General features: G+C 47.7%; 1 protein-coding gene across 1 annotated transcript in view; it reads left to right on the top strand.

Annotated features, from left to right (window-relative positions):
* PRR29 (proline rich 29) overlaps positions 1-24,774 on the top strand; it is an 845,024-nt gene that overhangs the window by 649,212 nt on the left and 171,038 nt on the right. The window contains exon 3 of the mRNA XM_085599757.1: positions 18,592-18,779. Within this exon, the coding sequence (XP_085455883.1) occupies positions 18,592-18,779 (188 nt within the window). The remainder of the gene's footprint in view (positions 1-18,591; positions 18,780-24,774) is intronic.

The raw sequence follows: 24,774 nt of genomic DNA, 5'->3' as shown, positions 1-24,774 counted from the left end.
CAACCTTGATGGGGTGTGTGTCTAAGAGACGTACATGTAGGGCCGGCAGGAACAACAGTGGCCACTACCTGTGGGACTTACGCTTGCCTTGTGGTGTGTACGTGCTACGCCATGTCCATTGCTGTGTTGATGTGGCAATACAGGGAGCCTGGGTTTCTGCATGGCAAAGATCTGTGATACCTGGGAGACATGAGGCCTCAATTGTCACTGTGGTGTGTTTTTATTAACGTTGCAGCAGCACATAGGTTGGGTGACACGAGATGATTGGCCACTGCACTACATGGGACTCATGTGGACATGTGGAATTGAGATGTGAGGTGGTGGGCTTGTAGGTAACATTTGTGTCCATGCCCAACAGCACACACCTCAGTACATTGTGTAATGTCATGAACTAGCATGTGACAGTGATCGTGGTCATGGCCACATGGGTGGATGAACTGACAATCTTCCTTTGTGCATCTCTGTACTGCAGGGCACCAGCTGTCCATCATCCATTCCCAGACCTTGCAACCATGCAGGAACTCGACTGCATTGTTGCAGGGATTCTGCTTATGCACAGAACTATGCGCAGGAGACCAGGACCTCAGAGAATTGTGGTGTACCAGAAACTCCCCTCAGAACCAAGAACCCCTTATCCGACTAGCTTAGTATCCCATTCGTTAGCCTAGATCTAGCTAGGCGGTCCCAATGTATAGACAAACCAGAACAAGCGACTTAGATATTTCTCAGGAGTGGTGGGAATCCGAAATACCTGTTCGTATCTATTTGTTAGTCCACAACAGAATAATACAGACACGGTAAAGTTTAAAGAGTTTATTTTAATAAACCTCGCATCCTAAGATGCAGTACTTTGGCTAACACTAGCAGACTAACGGTACAGATCAGAACCACAGGCATTGTTACAATACCATACAAAATGAAAGGAGCAATCATACTAATAATGACAGTGGTATACAGCTACACTCCTTTCTCTAGAATCTAATACATTATTATTAGACTATGAGAAGGTCTCTTAGGTTAACAGGGGGGACCCCATACCGTATAGATCAGCTTAGTAGAATCACATCAAAGGATCAGCTAGCTCTCTCATGCATCAGCTCTTCTGTTCGAATGAATGAAAACTCAAACTGTTCTGCAATATTAAAGACGCTTGTCCTTCAGATATTGGCAGCTGCATGTATGACATGTCTAAAAAGTGGTACGATCAATCTAATCACAACACTCTGTACCTTCTAGTGACCCAGACTCGTTCTTTACATGATGTACAGACCATGGGCACATTTCACTGTTAGGAATGTGAAACAACAGTTTGTTATCCTGTAAGGCAAAGTCGAGTCAGCATTTCTAAAATGAATAACACATAACAACAGTGTCGTGTGCCGCGCAGCAGAAACGACAAGCTGGCTTGCTAACAATTATCTCGGTTATGCTAACTTAGTGTTGTAAATAGGGCGTGGCTTAATCCATCCTACACCCCCCCATGATCGGAGCACGAACCAATAGGGATACACTTATCAAGAACGCAGAGTTCAAGTGATATAGAACGGACCCAAGGGCATGAACTATAAGTCCATATCAGGTAAGTGTAAAGTCCGAGAATTAATTAAAAAATTAGTTTAAAAAATTTCCGATGAAAAATGTTAACAGCCCTGGATGCACCCTAGAGCGACAATGTCAATCAGTCAATCCATAAAGGTATATGCACCGTAAGTTGCAACAGCTTCCAAGAGGAAATCATTGGAGCGGTCTGCAAAAGTATCTGCCATCCAATTTAGCAAGGGAAAGGAACACACGTGTTCATCAATTAACGGAGCATCCAGCACCATAATAGGACAACTGTCAGCATCCTCGATATAACTCCTTTCAAGGAATTCAATAGCCGCCTCTCCGATATCCCAGTCACCAAGGACTCCTTGTGCAGCACCCAAAGCCATAAACCCAACACCAGAACAATCAAAATCATGAGCCACTAAGGGGCACATTAGTTCATCAAAATCCGGGTCAGGTGACGCCAAGTTTTACAGGCACAAGTCCAGAGCCCACTGGAAGGGACAATCTAGGCAATGAAAGACAGGTTGCACACAAGTAAAGAAGGGAAACCGGAAAGATAATCCATACTTGACGCTTAAGACCGCCAGAGGGAAAGTGCCGTAATAATCAAGCATCCGGCTACGAAGATGGAACAGGCGGAGCATGCTGTCTTGCAACTCCTGGTGTGCAGCCATATCGAAGTGCGCAAATCAACAAGAGGATCCTAGCCACCAAAGCGAGGAGCAAGGGGATCCCTCCAAAGACACTCGAAAAAATAGAATGTAAAAATGCGGGGATCACACCAAAAACAGTCTGGAAAGATGTCACGAGGCCCGAGCCCACAATTTAAAAAAAATGAACAAGGCCAGTCGTAGACGAGGCATTAAAGATAGTTTGAATCAAGGTTCCAAAATGGAGGGGGAGGTCAGTATTTAAAAGAGCTTGTATCTCAGTGCGCGTGTTCGCCACATTAAGAAGAAACGTTTCACGGGACGAAGTCAACGCAACTTCCTTCTTAGACAAAAGAGCCCTTATTCTGCTCATCCTATTGAACTCTGCGTTCAAGGTTGGAATCGCCGGCCAGATGGATATATCGAGTCGGCCTTGCGGGGGTGGGAAAAGGACGTTATTACAGCAAACCACCTTCTGCGAAACAGTGACTATGTAAGGAATACCCACTAGCATCCCACAGCAAGCTTCACTATTTAAAAGCAAATAACTACCATTTGCAAGCAGCTTAAAAGAAGACGTTATAACTGGCATTGGAATCCCCTTTAGGACACAAGCCAAATTAGGAGCGTGTATATTGCAAGCGCCATGTAATTGTATATGTCTACAAACCACAGAATGATCAGGAGCGGAAGTGCATTCTTCACCTTTTAAGTAAACCTCCTTGCCATCCCTTACGCATCTGTAAGTGAACGGAAGTGACCAAACTTCGTGCAGGAACGCATCACCAAGTTGTTCATATCTACCAATGGCATAATGCTTCATGCACGAACTAAATTTAAACAGACTAAAAGGTAAAGTGATCAATCCGTGTATAAGCCACACGGCTGAATTCAACTCAGCAACAGAAAAAGGTAAAGGTTCTAATTTTTCAATGTGCAGCAATGCGTAAGTTGCATCTTTCATGGACATGAACTGCTGTTTTGCTGTCAAATTAAAAGGAAGGAACAACGATGAAATATTCATGTAATCCCAAGGGACTTTCCCAGCCTTTAACGTTTGCAATGTCCATGCAAACTGCATAATTGAACGCAACTGATTTTGGCCATGATACAACACAGATACATCATCTTGCACAATGTCTACGACAGAAGAAACAATATTATCTAGTGTATAAATTCTAGAAGACAAAGTATTAATACTATTATCTATCACAGCCAATACTTTTTCCATATTGGCCTGGTCAATAGCACGTAATCTAGAAGCAGCTTCAATTTGCGACAATTTCCAAATTTCATTGTAAATAACATAAACCCATCGTTTGGACCTGCCATTTGCAGGACCCTTAATTAAATCATTCAAATCCATTTTATCATTTAATCGTGATAAATGTAGCTTAACTTAAGTTAACGTGGAATGTTGCAGCCACGACTGACATAACTTACCTACAGAGTAGGTAGTCACAGTGTGTGAAGATGTAAAACGAGGGTCAACCCTAAGTTGTGTATATCCTGGAGCCAGATCCAGAAACCGACGTTGACAGGAATCTGAGCTTGTTTGCCAAACCAACCAACCCTCAGGATTCAATGTTGAAATATTGAATGTGCCGTTGGAAACAAGGGACTGCAACATAGTAAGGGACAGATCTGAGTGATTCTCCCAACCAGGGTAAGCACCCAGATCCGGTATCGAGGGGGAAATTAATTTTTTAGATATAGCCAATCTAAAACAGGTGGTCTGAAAAATAGACGAATTCAAAAATAATATATGGTTTGGGATAAGACAGGCAGGATGCAAAGCTTCTGTTCCTTGTACCTGCCACGGTTTAGTTCCCCAAACTGATTTAAGATCGATAGTAGCTTTCCATACGTCATAACCTCCAATAGCCAATTCATACATAAAGGATTTGGAATATAATAATTTTGTGTGTGTCAATCTGACCTTAGAAGTGGGTTCTACCGCCACCTTAAAATAAAAAGAATCAGGGTTTGACACACTAAAATCCGAAAAGTATGTGAATTTTTTCAATAAAGTGGCAGAGCTGCCAGGCATAGGGACAGGACAATGTTCCCATTGAGTGAAATTAACAAAATTTCGAAAAGTATTTGCTCTGTGTAGGAAATGTGTGCCATAATGTTGAAAACAAAATTGCTCATCGTAGTTTGCAGTATTTAAATACAGATCCTCAGTATCAAAAGCAGCATAATATTTTAAATCAGAAAACATTGCTTCTATTGCTTGTACATCCCAATCATCTGAGCGGATGTTTTGTTTAACTACATCACCCATAGAAACACGGAAAACAGTTGGCACATTAATAACTTCGGTGGGACCATGAATTTGAAAGTTCACTGCATCCCAAACAATCCCATCACGTACAGGCCAGGCGGTGATGTACACAAACGTCTGGTCTCTTTTCATGATGTGTGATGAGGAATGTGGGGCCAAAGTTCCATCAATTAATTGAATTGTAGAACGCTCATTCAGGTAGTGTCCACTGATAAGTCTAACAAACACTACCACAAAGCCAATTGTCATGAATAAAAAAATACAAATCAGCACCAGCCAGATGTAAGTCCAAGGTGCAACCAAAAAATGTCTCTTGAACCAGGGAAAAAATATAGAAATTTTGGAAGGGGCAGTGGAAGTCAATGATTCAGTTTCAAAGGAAGAATGGGACTGGGTAAGTGTTGTTGTATGTAATAGGGGCAAAGGGACTTCGGCAGGATAAGCATACTCAGGATCATCAGGCAAACCACCAGCAGTAGGTGGCACAGGCGGATCAGCAACTGTAAGCATCTCAATGGAAACCTCAGGCACGATGATAGAGGGTGGCATCACAACAGAGTTTCTCAGCATCGAAGGGCAGGAAACCGAAGGTGTCATACTATGGAGAATCGGCCACCCTGTGTAGCTTGACATTCTCAATTGAAATGTACCTGTTACCCTTGCGACCAGGAAGTGGGGGTAAAACAACTGTACGTGTACCCAATACTCCAAGCACCGGGACTGGTGCACGATAAGAGGGGCCAAACTCCTTGTTGTTCTCCACCTTCTCACGGACCAGGTCACCAACTCGAGGTAGCCAGCCGACTACCGGAATCTGGAGCGCTTCTTCGGATGTCGAGGGCACGTGTTCCTTTGCTAGAGTGTCACTTGCTTCTTGTAGATTCTGCAATACAGCACAGTGGTCATCTAGGTCAAAAGGCGCGGCAGCCGCCACCATGTCTAGACCGTCAAGGTCCGGAACAAACATTCTCACTCCAAAGAGCATCATGTAAGGGGTCCTCCCACCCAGAGACCTTCTAGGGAGGTTATTAAGTGCACGTTGGACGTCATGTTGCAGGGATTCTGCTTATGCACAGAACTATGCGCAGGAGACCAGGACCTCAGAGAATTGTGGTGTACCAGAAACTCCCCTCAGAACCAAGAACCCCTTATCCGACTAGCTTAGTGTCCCATTCGTTAGCCTAAATCTAGCTAGGCGGTCCCAATGTATAGACAAACCAGAACAAGCGACTTAGATACTTCTCAGGAGTGGTGGGAATCCGAAATACCTGTTCGTATCTATTTGTTAGTCCACAACAGAATAATACAGACACGGTAAAGTTTAAAGAGTTTATGTTATAAACCTCGCGTCCTAAGATGCAATACTTTGGCTAACACTAGCAGACTAACGGTACAGATCAGAACCATAAGCATTGTTACAATACCATACAAAATGAAAGGAGCAATCATACTAATAATGACAGTGGTATACAGCCACACTCCTTTCTCTAGAATCTAATACATTATTATTAGACTATTAGAAGGTCTCTTAGGTTAACAGGGGGGACCCCATACCGTATAGATCAGCTTAGTAGAATCACATCAAAGGATCAGCTAGCTCTCTCATGCATCAGCTCTTCTGTTCGAATGAATTCAAACTCAAACTGTTCTGAAATATTAAAGACGCTTGTCCTTCAGATATTGGCAGCTGCATGTATGATATGTCTAAAAAGTGGTACGATCAATCTAATCACAACACTCTGTACCTTCTAGTGACCCAGACTCGTTCTTTACATGATGTACAGACCAAGGGCACATTTCACTGTTAAGAATGTGAAACAACAGTTTGTTATCCTGTAAGGCAAAGTCGAGTCAGCATTTCTAAAATGAATAACACATAACAACAGTGTCGTGTGCCGCGCAGGAGAAACGACAAGCTGGCTTGCTAACAATTATCTCGGTTATGCTAACTTAGTGTTGTAAATAGGGCGTGGCTTAATCCATCCTACAGCATCAGACGGTACCGCTTCCCCAGGCCACTGATTGCGGAGTTGGCGGAGCAGTTGGCGCCACATCTGCTACCTGGACGGACATACCCCACAGCACTGACCCCAGAGGTGAAGGTGATGACAGCCCTGCACTTCTTTGTCACCGGTACCTTCCAGTACACTGTGGCTACTGCTGGTGGTATGTTGCAAACGATGTTTAGTCGGGTGCTACGCGATGTCTTGGAGGGGATGTTGCAATTCCTCGACCTGTATATCAAGTTCCCGAGCCCACCTGAACTCCCTGAAAAAAAGGATGCCTTTTATACACTGGGGAGGATGCCGAACGTCATCGGATCTATTGATGGGACACATGTTGCCCTGATGTGCGTTGTCTGTCTTCCCACATCTGAGTGACATCTGCTTACCTCACCTGTGGACTTGTTACCACTGACTGGGCTTGGTGTTGTGTCTGTGCATGCCAATGTGTTTCAGGTCAACATCATTGTGTGTGATGAGTAACATGGCCATGGTGAGTATGTTTTGTGTTGTCATAGTAGTGTGTCTCCCTCACATGTGTCACATCCCCGTGACTCACCTTATGTTGGTCACAGTGTTGCAGTATTTGGCATGCACAGTGTTGTGTGGCAGATCGACATCTCCCTGAACATGACAAGTTGGAATCACAACAGAGGGAAGTATGGTGTACTGATGAGTTTATTTACAAACATGTGTGAGGGAAGTGCACAGGATGGTGGGTGCTGTACAGTGGTTTGGGAATCCAAAGTTCACATTGGAGTTGGAAGTGCTGGTAGATGAAATGTCCAGAGTAAAGTCCACAGGCATCTGATACATTGGCCCAACATGAACTTTCCATGTCATGTCGGTGAGTTGTGTGTGATTGGACAAGGTGAATGGGTTGCGCACAAAGAACATTGTCCAGAACAGCTTTGGAGGCCCTGGGGAATGTCCTGGGACATCTGCCTCTCACATGTCCTTCTTCGGACGATCCCTCTTCTTCCAGGGGGGGGGGGGTCCTCATGTGCAGGCCTCTGCGGTGCAGGGGCCTCTCTGCCAGAGTCCTCCTCCCTCCCTGTGGCGCTGGCAGATGGTGTTGCGACAGATGTTATGGGCACACAGGGGGGTGTGGACCGGTTGATGTTGATCTGGCGGAGGCATTGTAGTATGTCCCGATGCACCGCAGTGATGTTATCCCACTTGGCCTCTATGTGGGCATGGTGGGCGACCTGCTCGTGTTGCATGTCCTTGAGGATCCCCACTACCTGGCAAAATCCTCCGGTGCTATCCTGGTACGCATCTAATGAGGCATGCCAGTTGAGGGTCATCATGCAGTCCAGACCCCTCTGCAAGGCGTGCCCTGTGTCTCCCACCCCTCCCAGCACCCCTCTCTACACGGGCAGGACCAGCGGCGGTACGCACAGGTGACACTGGGACCCCTTGGGTGGTGTTGCTGGTGGTGTTGGCTGTAGCTTCCGGGGGGTCCTTTGTCCCTGTGCTGTGGGTGTTGATTGTCCTTGGTCTGTCCGTGTTGGCGGGGGTGCCCTGTAGGTGTCCAGATGCTGGAGGCATGGGTATGGGGGGCAGATGTTGATGCTGCTGGTGCTGCATGATGGCTCACAACGGAGGGGCCAGGTTGGTCATCGTCATCCGAAGATGGCAGTGAGAGAGTCATACCAGAGAGCTCAGTGTCCACCAGAGTTTGGGCCTGGGTATCCTCGTCATTTGGTGTTGGATGCCCAGCACCACCTGTGTTTGGAAGAGACACACAATGTGATTTATGTTTCTACATGCATCGTTGGTTCACAAACATGACATTTTCTACTTTTCAAACGGATGCCTGCCTGTACACTGCTTTTTCCCAGCTTGTCACAGACAGAGTTTGATCTTGTTGTTGGCCATTTCCCAGCATGGCCTTGTGATCCCCACAACAGAACCCAGTGTCAGACATCTTGTCAGTCCCTTCCCACTCCCTGTGAGGCGAGTATGGTTCAGTTTGATCTTGCTGGGCCATGTAGGTAGGTGTAGGTTGTCTGTGACTGCGACTCCCATCATACTCTTGGCTACACCCTCCTTCCCAGCATGCCCATTCTTCCTCCCTCTTGACTCTGCTTCCCTGTGAGGGGGTGTGACAGCAATGGCAAGATGGCTGACTGTGTAGTCCTGATGTTTGTTGTTGGCCATTTCCCAGCATGGCCTTGTGCTCCCCACAACAGAGCCTAGGGCCAGACATCTTGTCAGTCCCTTCCCACTCCCTGTGAGGCGAGTATGGTTCAGTTTGATTTTGCTGGGCCATGTGGGTGGGTGTAGGTTGTCTGTGACTGCGACTCCCATCATACTCTTGGCTACACCCTCCTTCCCAGCATGCCCATACTTCCTCCCTCTTGACTCTGCTTCACTGTGAGGGTGTGTGACAGCAATGGCAAGATGGCTGACTGTGTAGTCCTGATGTTTGTTGTTGGCCATTTCCCAGCATGGCCTTGTGCTCCCCACAACAGAGCCCAGGGTCAGACATCTTGTCAGTCCCTTCCCACTCCCTGTGAGGCGAGTATGTTTCAGTTTGATCTTGCTGGGTCGTGTGGGTGGGTGTAGGTTGTCTGTGACTGCGACTCCCATCATACTCTTGGCTACACCCTCCTTCCCAGCATGCCCATTCTTCCTCCCTCTTGACTCTGCTTCCCTGTGAGGGGGTGTGACAGCAATGGCAAGATGGCTGACTGTGTAGTCCTGATGTTTGTTGTTGGCCATTTCCCAGCATGGCCTTGTGCTCCCCACAACAGAGCCTAGGGTCAGACATCTTGTAAGTCCCTTCCCACTCCCTGTGAGGCGAGTATGGTTCAGTTTGATTTTGCTGGGCCATGTGGGTGGGTGTAGGTTGTCTGTGACTGCGACTCCCATCATACTCTTGGCTACACCCTCCTTCCCAGCATGCCCATACTTCCTCCCTCTTGACTCTGCTTCACTGTGAGGGTGTGTGACAGCAATGGCAAGATGGCTGACTGTGTAGTCCTGATGTTTGTTGTTGGCCATTTCCCAGCATGGCCTTGTGCTCCCCACAACAGAGCCCAGGGTCAGACATCTTGTCAGTCCCTTCCCACTCCCTGTGAGGCGAGTATGTTTCAGTTTGATCTTGCTGGGTCGTGTGGGTGGGTGTAGGTTGTCTGTGACTGCGACTCCCATCATACTCTTGTCTACACCCTCCTTCCCAGCATGCCCATGCTTCCTCCCTCTTGACTCTGCTTCCCTGTGAGGGGGTGTGATAGCAATGGCAAGATGGCTGACTGTTAAATCCTGGTGTTTGTTTGGCTACAAGTCCCAAGTGAGCCCCTGTGCTTCACACAGCTGCACCCAGTACGGGGTATCTTTTGCTGATATTTCAATGAGGTGTGTGTCAATGCATTGTATCCGGTGAGTTGTGTGGAGTTTGTGTTGAAGGGGGGGGTGTCTCCCCATGCTGATTAGTATGGTCAGGGCTGTCAGTCCTCCTTCCCATCATGAAACGTGCTTCCATTGTAGGGCGTGCAAGTTGTCTTTCAGGATGTCAGTCAGTGGGGTCCTGCTTGTGATTTGCACACAACCCCTAGCAGGGCCTTGTGCTCCCCACAGCAGGACCCAGTGTCAGCCATCTTGTCAGTCATTTTCCACTCCCTGTGATGTGGGCATGTTTCTGAGAGGTCTTGATGGGCCAATCAGGAGGGTGTACATTATCTGTGACTACAGGTCCCATCATGCTTTTGGATACACTCACTTCACCTGCATCCCCACTCTTCCTTCCTGACAGTCAGCTGCACTGTGAGGTGGTGTGTTTGTGGTGTCAAACTGTCTGGCAGGGTGTATTTGGCTTAGTGCCACTGGCTTCCTCTATTTGTTTGTAGGTTGGTGCATGTCATGACACAGTTCCCAGTCACTCTGAGATGGTAGGTATTGTTTTGTGTGACTGGCATACACATCTTGGGCTGATTATCTATTGGTTAGTGTAGCTTTGCTTGCGGTGCATGGTTTCACTGTCCCCTTGCCACACAATCTTGGGTATGTTGTTTCTGTACTCACCAGGCTCTGGGATGTCTGTTAGGCCATGGGCGCTCTCTGGTGGTAGGATGTCCCGCACCTTCTCCTCCCAGGTCCTGAAGTAGACTGGTTTGGCAGGAGGGCCACCGCCGGTGCGCTGACTCAAGGTGTGATCTTTCTCAATGAGTTTCTTGACCCTCCTGCGCACGTCATACCACCTGTTCTGGATATCGTCCTTTGTGCGCAACGTTGGTGCTTGTGCGTTCACCTTGTCCACAATCCTCGCCCATATCTTGGTTTACTGTGAGAAGGGGGTCCTTTGAACCAATGTACCAAACAAATGTGGCTCTACTCTGATGATCTCGTCTACCAGCACTTCTAACTCACTATCTGTGAACTTTGGATTCTTCTTTGGAGGCATGGTGATGGGTGGTGGTGGTGAGTGATGTGTGTGTGAGGGTGCAAGTGATGGTGGGTTGGTGTTGGTTTTGCTGTGTGTATGTGTGTGTGCTTTTGTATGAGGTGCTGATGGTGTGTTAGTTGTGTGATGGGTGAGTTGTGAGTGTGTCTGTGGTTGCTGTGTACTGGTGGTTGCTGCTGGCTGTGTCTCCTGTTTGCAAGGGTTGATGGTAGTGATTGTAGTCCTTTATATAGTTGGAGTTGTGGGTGTGACTTTGACCCATGTTTTTTTCTTTGGTATTTATTGGCTTTGTCATTGCTTGTTTGGTCCTTTATTTGTCTTTTTTCCTTTGTGTTTTGTAGGCATGAAGGAGACGTTCATGTGACGGAAACGGACGCTGCTGTTGTCTCGTGCGGGCTTCTCTGCCTCGTTCACGCTGCCTGTCTTCTGTGTTTGGTAGGAGTCCGTCGCGGCGGTCTCTATTGCTTGTGTGCCCGGTTGTCTGTGCGTGTCGGTCGTGCGGCTTGGTCTTCATGCGAGTCGGTCTGAGTTTACATGCATTGCATCGTACTGCGCTAATCATACATCACGGGTACGGGTCGGTCGGGTTCATTCCGGGTTCGTGTCGGCCGGTGAAAATCGTATTGATTTTCCGGCCGGATCACTATTTTCCCTACGGCTCGGTCGTACGGCTTGTATTCTGTACGTGTCGGTTGTAATTCACACGCATTGCATCGTACTGCACGGGTCGTACGGCGCTGGTCCGTGTCGGTCGGTATTCAGTCCGGGTCCGTGTCGGTCGGTTCGTTTTGCGGCCGGAATCGGAATCGGCCCCATAGTGACTTTATTACTTTTGGTGGACTCCCAGCCACCCCAAATAATAATCTACTTGCTCAAATTTATCCTCCACATTAAACCATTTTGGCACTCTTTGCTAGTAGAAAGTTTTAATCCATTGATATGCTGATGATCGAAAGCCCTACTTGAAGGACTCACCTGGTAGTGACAGCGCCCACCAAAAGAACTGCCTCTCCATCATTCAAACTCAGATGTCAAAAGTCTAATTCCAGCTGGGCCCTCTAAAAAGCTCAGTTTATCCGGATTGCAAATGAGAGCAGACTGGCATTAGCACAAGAATGCGCACAGCAAACAACCTCTGCAGAATCACCCTTCCAGTATAAAACAGTTCCTTCAATTCCTCATTGCTTAACTACTGAGATTCAAGTTGCATATCGCTATGAAAAGTCATAAGCTTGCCACACACTGTTCTTTCTTAAGAAAGATCACGCTGGACCTCCATAGAAAAGACTTCAGTATTGTCATTCTATCATTTTCCCTAGTTCAATAAATATAGCACAATGTAAGCAAACCCATACGGATTTTGAGAGTTTTGATTTGTCCTACCTCGGAGTAACTGCTAAATTGCTCGTGAGTTGTAGTCAGCAGCCCAAACGGCCTATCGCTTCTCGGAATGCCTAGTCTTAAAATGTTTGCAGCGAGCGAGTATGAATGGCAGCAGATCAGGGGGCATGCACACTAAATTAAAATGTGTTGTCATAGTGAAAAACCAGTAGATGTTAGTAGTCTGGATGAATGTAGAGAAGACAAAAGAGTTTCTTGATGCCTACCCTTTACAGGAAAGCACCATGCATTACAATCTGAACTACACGAGTCAGGGGCTATTTTAACTAGATGACATGATATCACTACTTGAAGAAGTGGGCTAAGTTTGGAAGCCAAACAAACACTGTGCAACTTCATGAAACTGTTTTAAACTATGTCATCCTCACAGAATAAAAGATAGTCTGGAAAAGGGCGTTCAGCGTGACAGCGCAAAAATGTTCTTGCTGCTACCGCTTACCATCTGCTGCTCATGGAGTACCACACCATTTTGCTTCACACACAGCGGCGGCTCCTCTGCTATGGCGGAGGAGTATCGCCCTCCTGCTGACCAGCTGAGGGAAAGGAAAAATAAAATGATAATAAAACAGTATTATTATCATTTTACTTTTCAGAGCCAAGTCTTTGGGTGCAGGGCCATGTCATGACAGGCACGGAAGTGGAGTGGGGGGCAGCACTGTTGTCATTGTGGTGATGGTTTGGTTGGCCGTTTCAGGACGCCCAAACCGTCATGCGCATTGGTGAGCCCCGGCACCAGTTTTCGGGGGGTCAAAGGGGTTCTGGAGGATGCTATGGGGCAATGGGAGGATGCTCCCATTGACCTCTCCAGGGGGTCACGTGTGAGTACCCCCGTGCCAAGTGGGGGTGTTGTGGAGGCTCAAGGGGCGGTTGCCAAAGAAGGAGGTGGGAGGGGGGACCCTAGTAAGGTTTTGGCACCGGTGCCTTGGTTGCCGATGGTGCCGGGGCCCACCCAGGTTGGAGCGACCTGGGGGTTAGGGGCGGATCCAAGCCGGCGGAAGTCGGTGGAGTGCGGGGTGGCACAGCGGGCGCAAGACGGCCTCAGGACACCTGCTTGAAGCAGCAGGGGGGTCCGCAGTGGCCATCCCTCTGGCGCGGGAGTGGGCAATGGGATCGTGTGTGGCGAGCGGGGGTGTGTTGAGTGCCAAGAAGAGTAAGGGTGTGAAGAGATCAGTGAGAGAGGAGTTGTGGGCGCCTGTGGATGTGGATCCTGAGGTGGAGTTGGATTACGATGATGAGAATGATGAGCTGGAGGACAGGGAGGTGAGGGATGACGATGACAGGACGGGGGGTGAGGAGCAACAGCGGAGTTGGTGTTTTGCAGGACTCTTAGCCAGTGAAGGGCAAGACGATGGCGGAGCAGACCAAGGCCACCAGCGCCAGAGGGCGGTCTGGAGAGGCGCACTCATCGTTGTCAGGTGAGGGGGCATGGTGGGCAGCTTGGGATGGCGGGCCAAAAGGGGGGGAAGAAGAAGGCTTGCCGGTCGGTGGGTGTGGGGGAGGGGTCTGTGAAGGATGGCGAGGGGTTAACGAAGGACAGACCTAAAGTAGGTGACGCACCGCAAAGGGTTAAGTCGGTAGCCACGGTGGGGGTTCAGACAGAAAAGGCAGAGGGTAAGGACGACAAAAGGGAGAAGACTGAGGACAAGCAACAGAAAAAGTTGCCGTACATGGGTCTGGCCATGCCCCAGGGGTCACATCTGTTGGGCAAGATAAAGAATAGAATCTGGAAACACGAGTATGTGGACGTGTTTAAGTTGTTGCACAGGGAGGTGCAGGTGAAGGAGGGTTCTAAGGAGGAGGAATGGGAGCTGACTAGACGGCCCAGGGTTCCGGTAACCAGGGAAACCTGGACGTCGGCGTTTCTCATTTATGCTAGTATTTACTGCGAGAAGCACCTGGATAGGGCCATAGGGTTACTGAAGTATATGGACATCATTAGAAAAGCCCAGATGCAATTTGGGGGGTTTGCTTGGCTGATCTACGATGAGGAGTTCCGAGCTAGAGTTAGCGTGAACCCGGACAAGCACTGGGGGGAGGTGGATCAAGAACTATGGATGCAGTGGATGGCATCCACGCACTCATCGTCGTCGACTCACACGGCCATCGTCGTCGACTCTCACGGCCAGTGGCTTGCCAGTCACTTATCGGTCTTTTCCGCTGCGTCCCGCCCATAGCGGGGTGGGGGGGTTACCGTCATTACAGGAGCCACCGGTCCACCCACTAAGCCAGGTTGCAGCAACACCGGTGTATGTTGGAGTTACAACAAGGGCTACTGCTCCCGGTACCCGTGCAAGTTCAAGCATGAGTACTCCAAGTGTGGAGGGCGGCATGCCCTTACCCAATGTTTTACCCTGGTCACGCCTTCGGAGCAGTGGCGAAACGCAAAAGGAAGGGGGCAGACTGGACAGAAGGGCGCCTACACCAGTTAGGGTGGAGGCGATGGCCCCATGGCTCTCGTGTTACCCGGACAGGGAGGCGGCTTTGAAGATTCACTGGGGTTTCACAGAGGGTTTCCGAGTGGGCTATCAGGGACCTAGGGTGCGGAGGTGGGCGGACAATCTCAAATCAGCAAAGGAATTGCAGGGAGTGGTGGTGGCCAAATTGCAGAAGGAGGTTGACGAAGGCAGGATAGCGGGTCCGTTTGTCAGCCGGCCGGTTGACGATTTGATCATCTCCCCGTTGGGAGTGGTGCCCAAGAAAGAAAGGGGTGAGTTTCGCATGATCCATCGTGGCCGGAGGGGCAGTCTGTGAATGATTTTATCGCGGAATCAGACTCGAGGGTGCTCTATGCATCGGTGGATGATGCGATCCGCCTAGTGCGGGTGTGTGGGTCGGGGGCGGAACTGGCAAAGTGTGATGTGAAGTCTGCTTTCCGCCTGCTGCCCATACACCCTGCGGATTTCTCTCTACTGGTGAAGCAGTTTGCGGGGGCCATCTATGTGGACAAGGTTTTGCCCATGGGGTGTGCAATTCCTGCGCACTGTTTGAGATGTTTAGCACATTCTTGCAGTGGGCTTTTACACAGATCAGCGGTCATTGGGACGTTATTCACTATCTGGATGACTTCCTCTTTCTGGGGAAAGCCCATTCTGGGGATTGTGGCAGGGCCCTGTTGCAATTCCAGGAAATGTCACAGCGTTTTGGAGTCCCCTTGGCACCCGAGAAGACAGCTGGGCCTAGCTGCAGCCTGACATTCCTGGGAATTGAGCTGGACTCCATTCAATGGATAGCTCGACTCCTTGATGCCAAAGTGTCAGAGATACAAGCGTGCCTTTTGTGGGCGAATGGGGAAAAGAGGATTGCGTTGAGAGCGGTGCAACAAGTGCTGGGCTTCCTGAACTTCGGGTGCAGGGTGGTGAGGGGCGGACTGACGTTCTGCAGACGGCTCGGCATGGTCATGTCGGGGGCAGTTTTACCATACCACAGGGTCCGGATTTCCATGGGGGTCTGGGCGGACTTGAGTACATGGCTGACGTTCTTGGGTGATTTCAATGGGGTGTCACTGGACTTTGAGGACGAAAGGATGGTTTGGTAAGTACAAATTTACTCCGATGCAGCTGGGGCAGCAGATTTTGGGATCTTCTGGGATGGCAGGTGGTGTGTGGAAGAATGGCCGGCTCATTGGGTGAGGCAGGGGAGGAGCATTGCGTTTCTGGAATTCTTTCCCTTGTTGGTGGCACTGGAGGTATGGGGGTATGAGTTTCATAACAGGTCAGTGCTTTTCCATGTGGACAACATGACAGTGGGAAAGTGGGGATTGGTGTGGAACGTTTCAGGCTGTGTTACTAACATCTTTTTCTCCCGTAGGTTGCGTGGGTGGACCGGGGGCCAAGATGGTCACTTGGATTGTGGGGCATTCGTTTGTGCATTGGGCCTCCAAGTATGCAGAGCAACAGGTGTATGGCCGTAACCTGGGACTCAAAGTACAACAACATCATGAGGTGCACTGGTGGGGAAAAGGGGGGATGCGATGGGGGCACTATTGCCCTGACTCGCGAATATGGTCCCCCAGAAGGGATGCCCTGATTTGTTGATAATTCATTTGGGAGAGAACGACTTGATTCGGCTGTCGGGTTTGGCGCTCTTACAGCTTATGTAAAGAGACTTGGAGGCTCTGAAACAAAGGTTGGTTGGGACATGTATCACCTGGACTGAATTTGTTCCCAGGAAAGTATGGAGGGGGCAATCAAACACGGACCTGTGGCAAAAGCACGAAGGAAGCACAACAGAGCAATGCAGGTTTTTTGTGGGGAAAAGGCCATCCAAGTGATTGCTCATACTGGACTGCGACTGGAGGAGCCACTACTGTTTAGGGATGACGCTGTGCATCTTTCGAGATTGGGGAACGCTTACTACATGATGGAGATGAGAGATGTGGTTAGCAAGTTATGGAATGAGGCGATTTGGTGTCACAGGAATGCTTGAGTAGGTGGGGGTGAAAGATGCACATTGGGACCCCGGGGGGGGGGAAGGTAACCTCCCTAAAGGGGGTTCCCTGGTTGGCGATACTTTGGAGGAGTGAGGGAGTCAATAGCGGGCACACCCATCCCTCGGGGGGGAGAGTGAATGATGGGGGAGCTAGAGGCATGAGTGGAATGCCAGGTGATACCGGGAAGGATGCTAGGAGATCTGTGGAAATGGATGAAGAACGGAACGGGTCATGGAGTGGTAGGAGAAGTGAGTTTGGAGTGGGTGAAGAGAGTGAATGGATGAAGAGTTGATCTTGGGGGTTTTGGTTATTGTTGTTTGCTGTTATTTGGTTATTGATTATGTTGTGCAGCCTGGTCCTAATAAATGGCCTTTTACGCTTAAGTCACCGGTGTGGTCTGTTTATTGCGCGATTACATCTCCCGAATTCGAGCTGCATTGCCGGGTTGAGAGAACAGCAGACGTAGGCTGTCAGCCCCCTTTAGAGAGGGAAAGAAGCCCGCTCAGGCCATTCCCAGTGCTTCTCCCATGCTGGTACCTGCAAGAGAGAGAGAAGCGGTGGGATTGACCTTGGGGAGTCTGGGAACCTCAGCATCTACAGTGCAGTATGGAGAAGAGCGGCAGAGCAGCGATCGGCGAGGAGCAGTTACGTTATTTTCTTTTTTTTGATTCTTTTGTCGTCCATCCACCGCCCCTCCATCCCCCCCACCACTATGCCGCGAGACCAACTGCTACTGTTCAAACGCCTCGAGTGTTGGAAGCACCAGTCTGAGTAATCCAACTGTAGAGAAAAAAATGCATATGGCTTCTGAGCTGTGACTATAATTTCTCCCTCACTGAAACTCAGGTGTAAATGGCAGCTCTGTGTTGCAGCGGAAAAAAACTCCCTTCATCAGCTACTGCTTTCAGGCTGAAGCGTTGCCCATCCCGGAAAGGACATCCATCTGCAGGGTATAATTTTCGGGGGGAAATTAATGTTGCCTCCACAAAGGTGGGTGACGTGGAAAAGCTTTACATATTGTCACAAAGAGAGCTGTTTCTTGACTTTGTTCCTGAAATTTTAATTTAGCCCACATCTAGCCTAATGAACATTAAAGTGATAACCAACGTTTGTGAGAATCTGAGAGTATATTTTGTGTACAAAAAAGCTTTCACAATTCAAAATTCACATCTGAACACACACCTGGATAATATGCTCTTATAGTAATGAAAAATCAATGACATTTTCGAAACTCTGTAGGTTTGTGACTATTCATTAATGTTTGGTCTGGGAACTGTAATCCCATAAAGACTTGTAAAAGTAATCCCAAACTAAAATTAAACAGCCGAGTTTCCAGAGTAGCAATAGGAAAGGGACATTTAAAATTTAAAATAGGCAAGAATATTACACATGGAAAGTGATATTTTTTCCTGTGTGATTAGCAAATTGAATATGCGGGTGCCCATTATCATAATACTTCAGCAGGTAGATCATCTGCTTTGTGTGCAATGTGTATAAATCCAGAAGGGTGGCAGACGTCCTGGAAGTGACTGACAGGCATAGATTTCCAGAAGTGCTAAGAATTTTCTAAGTCCCCATAAACATCAGAAATGTACTCTTAATGTAGTGCATGTGGATAAAATTACTTTACCACGGCTTTTGTGAACAATGTGAATTACCACCTGTGAGTAAATCAGGCCCTGCTGTAGCAAAAGCTTTTTCTCAGCCAGTGTCCTGGTCCTATACAATATTGCCAATGAAGACCTTTTAACGAATGTTATTGTTTTTAGAAGCTATACATTAATTAAAATGAATATAAATGTGTGCTCAACAACCATACAAAGGGTTATTCACAATCACCACCTTCCGTTCCTCTTTTGTAGATAAATGTTGTGCCTTTGGAAATTGAAGAAGAGGAGACGGAGGTAGTGTACCATCATCACCACGAGCCTTATCCTGGCCACTATCAGTTTCTGCCACAGTGGCAACCACACCAACCACACCAAGTGCCAGCAGTGCGCCATCTAAACATGGACCCTCACCCTCCATCACCGGCAAGAAATGCAGTACAGTGAGTAGCCTCTTTTGGTAGCACTTATGCTACTACCTTGACTTTCAAAGTTTTAACATAGATGTCATATTGATAAACATTCTCTATCTATGCCTGTGCATCCCCTGCCAATATGTATGCATCCCGTACCAATATTTACTTTTTACGTCAATAGGTGCAAGGGAGTGTACACATTCCAGCAGAATCACCATAACAAGCAAGTGTGTTCACTAGTGGAGTAGCTGCTGAGCAGCACCCCATTTGTGCTTGTTTATTCATTCAGATAAATCTTTCCTGGTGACATCATTTAAACATATTAACTTGATTCGATTTAAGATCTTTATTCGGATTAAAATCAAATCATAGAAGTACAAATAACAGTTCACAAGCCACAGAAGAAGGGCCCTTGTCATGTAAGTGTTACATCAGACATAGGGAGTGTAAAATATGACACAGTGCATTGAGTATATTTTAAAACTCTTTAACAAAAGATGTCAACATATAATACAAAATGTAAGATGCAGAATGTAAGCTAGGGTAGCAAAATGCAAACAGTAAAAACAAAATAAAAACAGAATATCATACAGTGCCTAATATATTCCTATGCTTATCAGCCATAACAAAACGACAGCACAGACTTGCATTTGTACAACATGGAGCCAGCCAATTCCTTGTAGAGTGCAAATGCAGTTCAGTGAGTTTGGATCAGGCCTCTAGAGGACTACAAAGTGCCTGCGCAGCTCAGTGCATTGATGTAGGGCTGATTAAAATCTGTCAGCAGGTAGGAAGGTGCCATATTGAGGTGACCCCTAGTTTGCCACTAGGTCTATAAAAACAAAAACATCTCTCTAGGGCCCACTATGGTAATGTAAAAGAAAGTTGCAAACCACCTGAACATTTCTCTCAGACCATCACTGCGGCACTATGAGCCTGGAGTCCCACTATATCATGCTGGTGCCTTCCTGGGAATAGAACAATATGGCTAAAATACCAAGCTGTTGCCCCACAATGGGGCATTAAACCATCAGTGGAAGTAGATAATGGTTTGGGCCATCAGGAAGTCGCATAAAAATATCAGAAGAGGGGTTGATGCTGGTAATTAAGATGTGCTCTGAGGGATATGGCTTTCCATGTAAAGGAGGCAACATTAAAACTAATAAAAAAGGTCCCCCAGAGAACATAAGTATAAAAAGGATCTTTATAATTCCTGACCCTCTTATCCAAAAACAAAGGTTTTAAAAAGAGTTTCCTGAATCCAGTATACAAATAGCAATAAAGGATAAAAGCATTGTTGTGTGGGTGGCTCTTCTATCACACGGACAAAGCATGAACTATACCTATTCTTAGTCGTGTCAGGACAAATCAATGTTGGGCATTAAATGTATATGTTGGGTACCTCTGGGGGCCATCAGTTTGTGCCACAGCAAGGTATCTGACCACTGATGGTTTGATATTGGCATTGGCATGTCTGACATCAGACGTTTTTGTGTAATTAATGTTTTAATTCCCTTCTACTATAGGATGTTATGGTATCAGGTTCACTCAATGATACAGGTTGGGCTACCTGTCTCGAGAGCCATGGAATTCTCTGTGCGCTTAGACAATCCCTTATAATAGCTTTGGTGAACTTAGCCTCTACTTTACTCCAAATAGAATGCCACAGCTGGAGAGGCATAATCGCTAAGATATCTTTCAGATGGTGCATACCTAGTTCCATCTGTGCTATACAGCTGGTGTAGATTGTGGTGTGGCAAGCAGACGCCAAAGAGATATATTCTCTTAAATTTGTAGAATGATAGTTTCTGTGAAGCCCCATAACCCACTGCCGTACGAAGCTGCAGATACACATTTGGTTCTATAAATTGAGACCTTCACTTGAATTGGTTTAAAGCTTAACTTAGTGGCAAACCTAAAAATGCCCTCGCAGGCACGTGTCATGTTTAGCTTGGTATTTTAGTTATGCTTGGTCCAGGAGCCATTAGAGCTGAGGAGAATACCCAGGGAAGAGAGAAAGTGACTGTTTCAATTGGTGTGCCATTGATTTGATGAGTATGTGATTTACAAGCTCCCTTTCCGCAGCTCATTATGTGGGTTTTCTTCAAATTAATTTGGAAGTTCCTGCCCTCCATGAAGACTACAATGCCGTCTATCAGTCTTTGCTGGTCATTGGTGGTCCATGACAGGAGGACAGCATCATCAGCATAAAGAAGAACAGGGAATTCCCTTCCCTTGTGTAGAATCAGCGATCACTTCCTGGTATAAGTCATCCACACTGTATATGAATAGAGAGAACAGTAAGGGTGCCAGTACGCACCCATGCCTGACTCCCGTCCGAATACTAAATGGAGGAGAGCACTCCCCATTAAGCCCATAACACACCCTAGAGGACAAATTCCTTTATAACTATGATAGCAATTCCAATTTCTGATGGAGCTCCTGTCGTGTCCCCGTGGAAAGAAAATACACGGACACAGGATTCTTACTGCTCAGCTCCTTTATTCGTTCCTTCCTTGTCCCCGGGCTAACGGCTAACTGCCGTTCCTAGCCCTCCGCTCCTCCCTTTCCTCCCGCCCTGGTCCCGACTCAGGCCGGTCCTAGTGCCTGACCTGCTTGGTCATTGTGCACTGTTACATCGGCACCATTACATCTCCCCCCTCTGTAAATGAATAGCAAAATATGAACAACACAGCAACTGTCCCTTTTTTTTTTTTTTTTTTAAAGTTCCTCAATAAGGCGAGACGGTTTTGTGATGACCCTTCTGGGGCGTGACTGGAGTTCAGGATTGTCACGCTCGTTCTCGTCGGCCATTTCCACCAATGCCTGACTGCGGTAGGGCAGTGTCTCTGGTTCTCTCTTCTCCATTTTCAGTTCAGTCAGTAGTTCTTTAACGTTGGGTCCGCACTTTTTAAAGTGCGTCACGTTCCTGGTAAGTCTTCTTCCTTCGGTCTCTGCAGTGATCATAGTTCCTTTTAGTTGTATCACCTTCAGCGGAACCTCATGGTACTTGCTATCAGTCTTCCGGGGTTGGTCTTGTCGTGCAAGCACCTAGTCTCCTTCTTGTATTTGAGGGGACGTAGCACGTCGTCGTTCATCAGCATAGTCCTTCATCTTTTCTTTCTTTATCTTGTCTCTGGCTGCCATCTCCTCATGGTCAGAGTCGGGATACTGTTCGTTCGCTGCCATAGTCATCATTGGTAGTCTGGTGCGCACTGGGCGTCCCAGCATGAGAGTGGCAGGACATTTGCCTGTGGTGGAATGAGGCGTGTTTCGGTACGCTCGCAGTACCTCGTTGAGTGCCATCTGAAGGCTCTTTCCGGTGAGTTCTGCTTGCTGAATGGCTTTCCTGATCATGGACATGAAGCGTTCGACCATTCCGTTGGCCTGAGGCCATAATGGTGTGATCTTGCGGTGCTTGAAGTTGAGGTGTTGAGCAAAATCAGCAAAGTCATGGCTGTTGAATGGAGGCCCGTTATCTGACTTCACCACTAGGGGAATGCCCCAAGCGGCAAAGACCTCCTCTAGTACCGGTATGGTACTCGACGCTTTCGTGGATTAGCACAGTTGTGCGATGGGGAATCTGGAGTACTCGTCCATGATGACCAGGACATATTGGCCCGATTTTATTGGCCCAAAGAAGTCAATGGCAATGTGTTGCCAGACACCCTCCGGTAGTGGAGACATTTGTAGTGGTGCAGGAGGATCCGGACGGCTCACCAGTTGACACTGCGGGCAGTCTTTCAGGGTTGTCTCTATCATCAGGTCTAGTGTTGGAAACCAGACTCTTTCACGGAGTGCTCTTTTTGTGGCTACTATGCCCCGGTGCCTTTCATGTGCTAAATTGATGACCCCTTGTCTGAGTTGTCGTGGGATCACTAGTCTGGTGTCTCGTAGGACGAGACCATTTGCTGCTATTGACAGTTCATCGTGGACATGTTTGAATGCCGCCATTTCTTGGTCGTTTTGTTCACTGCTTTGCGTATGTCTCCAGCTGTTGGTTTGAATCCGACGTTTCACCTCTTGCAGGGTGGCATCTGTTTGCATCACTTCACAAATGGCTTCCAGTGGAACAGCCGGAGGTCTCGCTTGGTCTACTACGAAGTGAATGTATTCGTCCGCAATTGATTGTTCTGATTTGCTGGATCTGATGGGGTGTCGGGACATGTAGTCTGCGGGGTTTGCAGCTTTTCCTGGCTTGTGAATGATGGTGTAGGTGTATTCCTGGAGCCGGAGGCCCCATCGCTCTATTCTTGGTGGCATTTTTGCTCGTGGGTTTCCAAAAATTGTGATCAAGGCTTGATGGTCAGTCACTAGTGTAAAGTGTTTCCCAAAGATGAAGATGTGGAAGTGTTCACACGCCCAGACAACGGCCAGGCTTTCTTTTTCTGGCTGTGAATACGCTCTCTCCGTGTCTGTTAGACTTCTGCTGGCGTATGCTACTATGTGTCGCTGATCCTCTTCTCTCTCATATTGTGCTAGGATGGCTCCTAGTCCTACGGGGCTGGCGTCCACTGTTATCTCTGTTTTCTTTTTTGGATTGAAGTAAGCTAAATTTTTGGCCGACTCTACAGTTCTTTTGATCTCTCTGAACGCCCCTTCACATTGGGTGGACCACTGAAAAGGTTGTCCTTGCTTGGTGAGCATCCTCAGAGGGTAACTTAACGTGGCGTAGTCAGGTATATATCTGGAACAGTAGCTGGCCATGCCTAGGAATGATCGTACATCGCCCACGTCATCTGGGCTTGGTGTGTCGTTTAGCGCTGCTACCTTTTCTGGGTCTGGTTTCATGCCACTTCCAGAGAATATGTGGCCGAAAAATTTCAGTGTTTGTTTGTGAAATTCACACTTGTCTTGGTTGAGTGTGAGGTTGGCTTCCATGAGTGCATGACAGACCTGATCTAGTGCTTTGTCGTGTTCTTGAGTCGTTGCTCCATATACAAGGATGTCATCGCTGTAGTTTAGGACATGTGGAATGTGATGTATTGTTCTCCTGATTGCCTCTTGGAATATTTCTGCTGCTGATGACACTCCGAAACTTAGTCTTTTATATCTGAATAGCCCGAGGTGTGTCGAGAATGTCGTGATATATCTTGACCTTTCATGCAATTCTAGCTGGTGGTATCCTTTGTTGAGATCTAGTTTTGAAAATATCTTGGCTCCGTTGAGTGAAGTGATCATGTCACTGATGTGAGGGCCTGGATGTCTCTCTCTCTCTATCGCCATGTTGGGCGCCCTCATGTCCACACATAGGCGGACTCAGCTGGTTTCCCCTTTCTTCGGGACTACCACCACCGGGGAGACCCATGGGGTTGGTCCATCTGTTCTTTCTATGATATCTGCTTCCAGTAGATCTTGGAGCTCCTTCTCCACGGCTTCTTGCAGGTGAAACGGGATTTTCCGGTGATGCTGTGCTACCGGTGTGATTTGTTCGTTTATGTGCAGTCTTATTTGGCAGTCCTTCATTTTTCCCAGGCCTTGAAAGAGCTTGGGGAACTTTTGGATGATAGCTGGTTTGTCAGCCACTCGGTATAAGATGTCAACCAGTTTCAGTCGTTCTGCGGTGGCCAGGCTCAGGAGGCAGTCGGCCTCAGGCCCCTCGATGACATGGATGTAGGCTGATATTGTGCGATCTTGGTACGACAGTTCGGTTGCAAATTTCCCAAGACACGTTAGTGGCTTTTTGGACATCCACGTGTATACTCGTACATGTGCGTTATCTAGCTTGGGAGGGGATTTCATTTGTTGATATTCCATTACGGGCAGGTAGTTTAGTGATGCCCCACTGTCTAGCACGAACTTGGTGGGGTGAGCACCAATTCTGATGTCCAATCGCGGGTATTCTTTCAGCCGATCAGGGTCGGCTACACAATAAATATATTCCTTTCGGTCTTGAGAGATGGGTGATGTGGATCGGGATTCTCTTGATGACGACCGTCGAGATTGATATGTTCTGCAAGAGTGGCAGCTGGATTGTGACGACCCAGTGGATAAGTCTCGTCTATCCTGGACTGCTCTGACA

Source organism: Triturus cristatus, chromosome 1_1 (assembly GCF_964204655.1).
Source record: "Triturus cristatus chromosome 1_1, aTriCri1.1, whole genome shotgun sequence".
In the NCBI taxonomy this organism is placed as follows: domain Eukaryota; kingdom Metazoa; phylum Chordata; class Amphibia; order Caudata; family Salamandridae; genus Triturus; species Triturus cristatus.
This window is presented reverse-complemented; position numbering and strand designations above follow the sequence as displayed.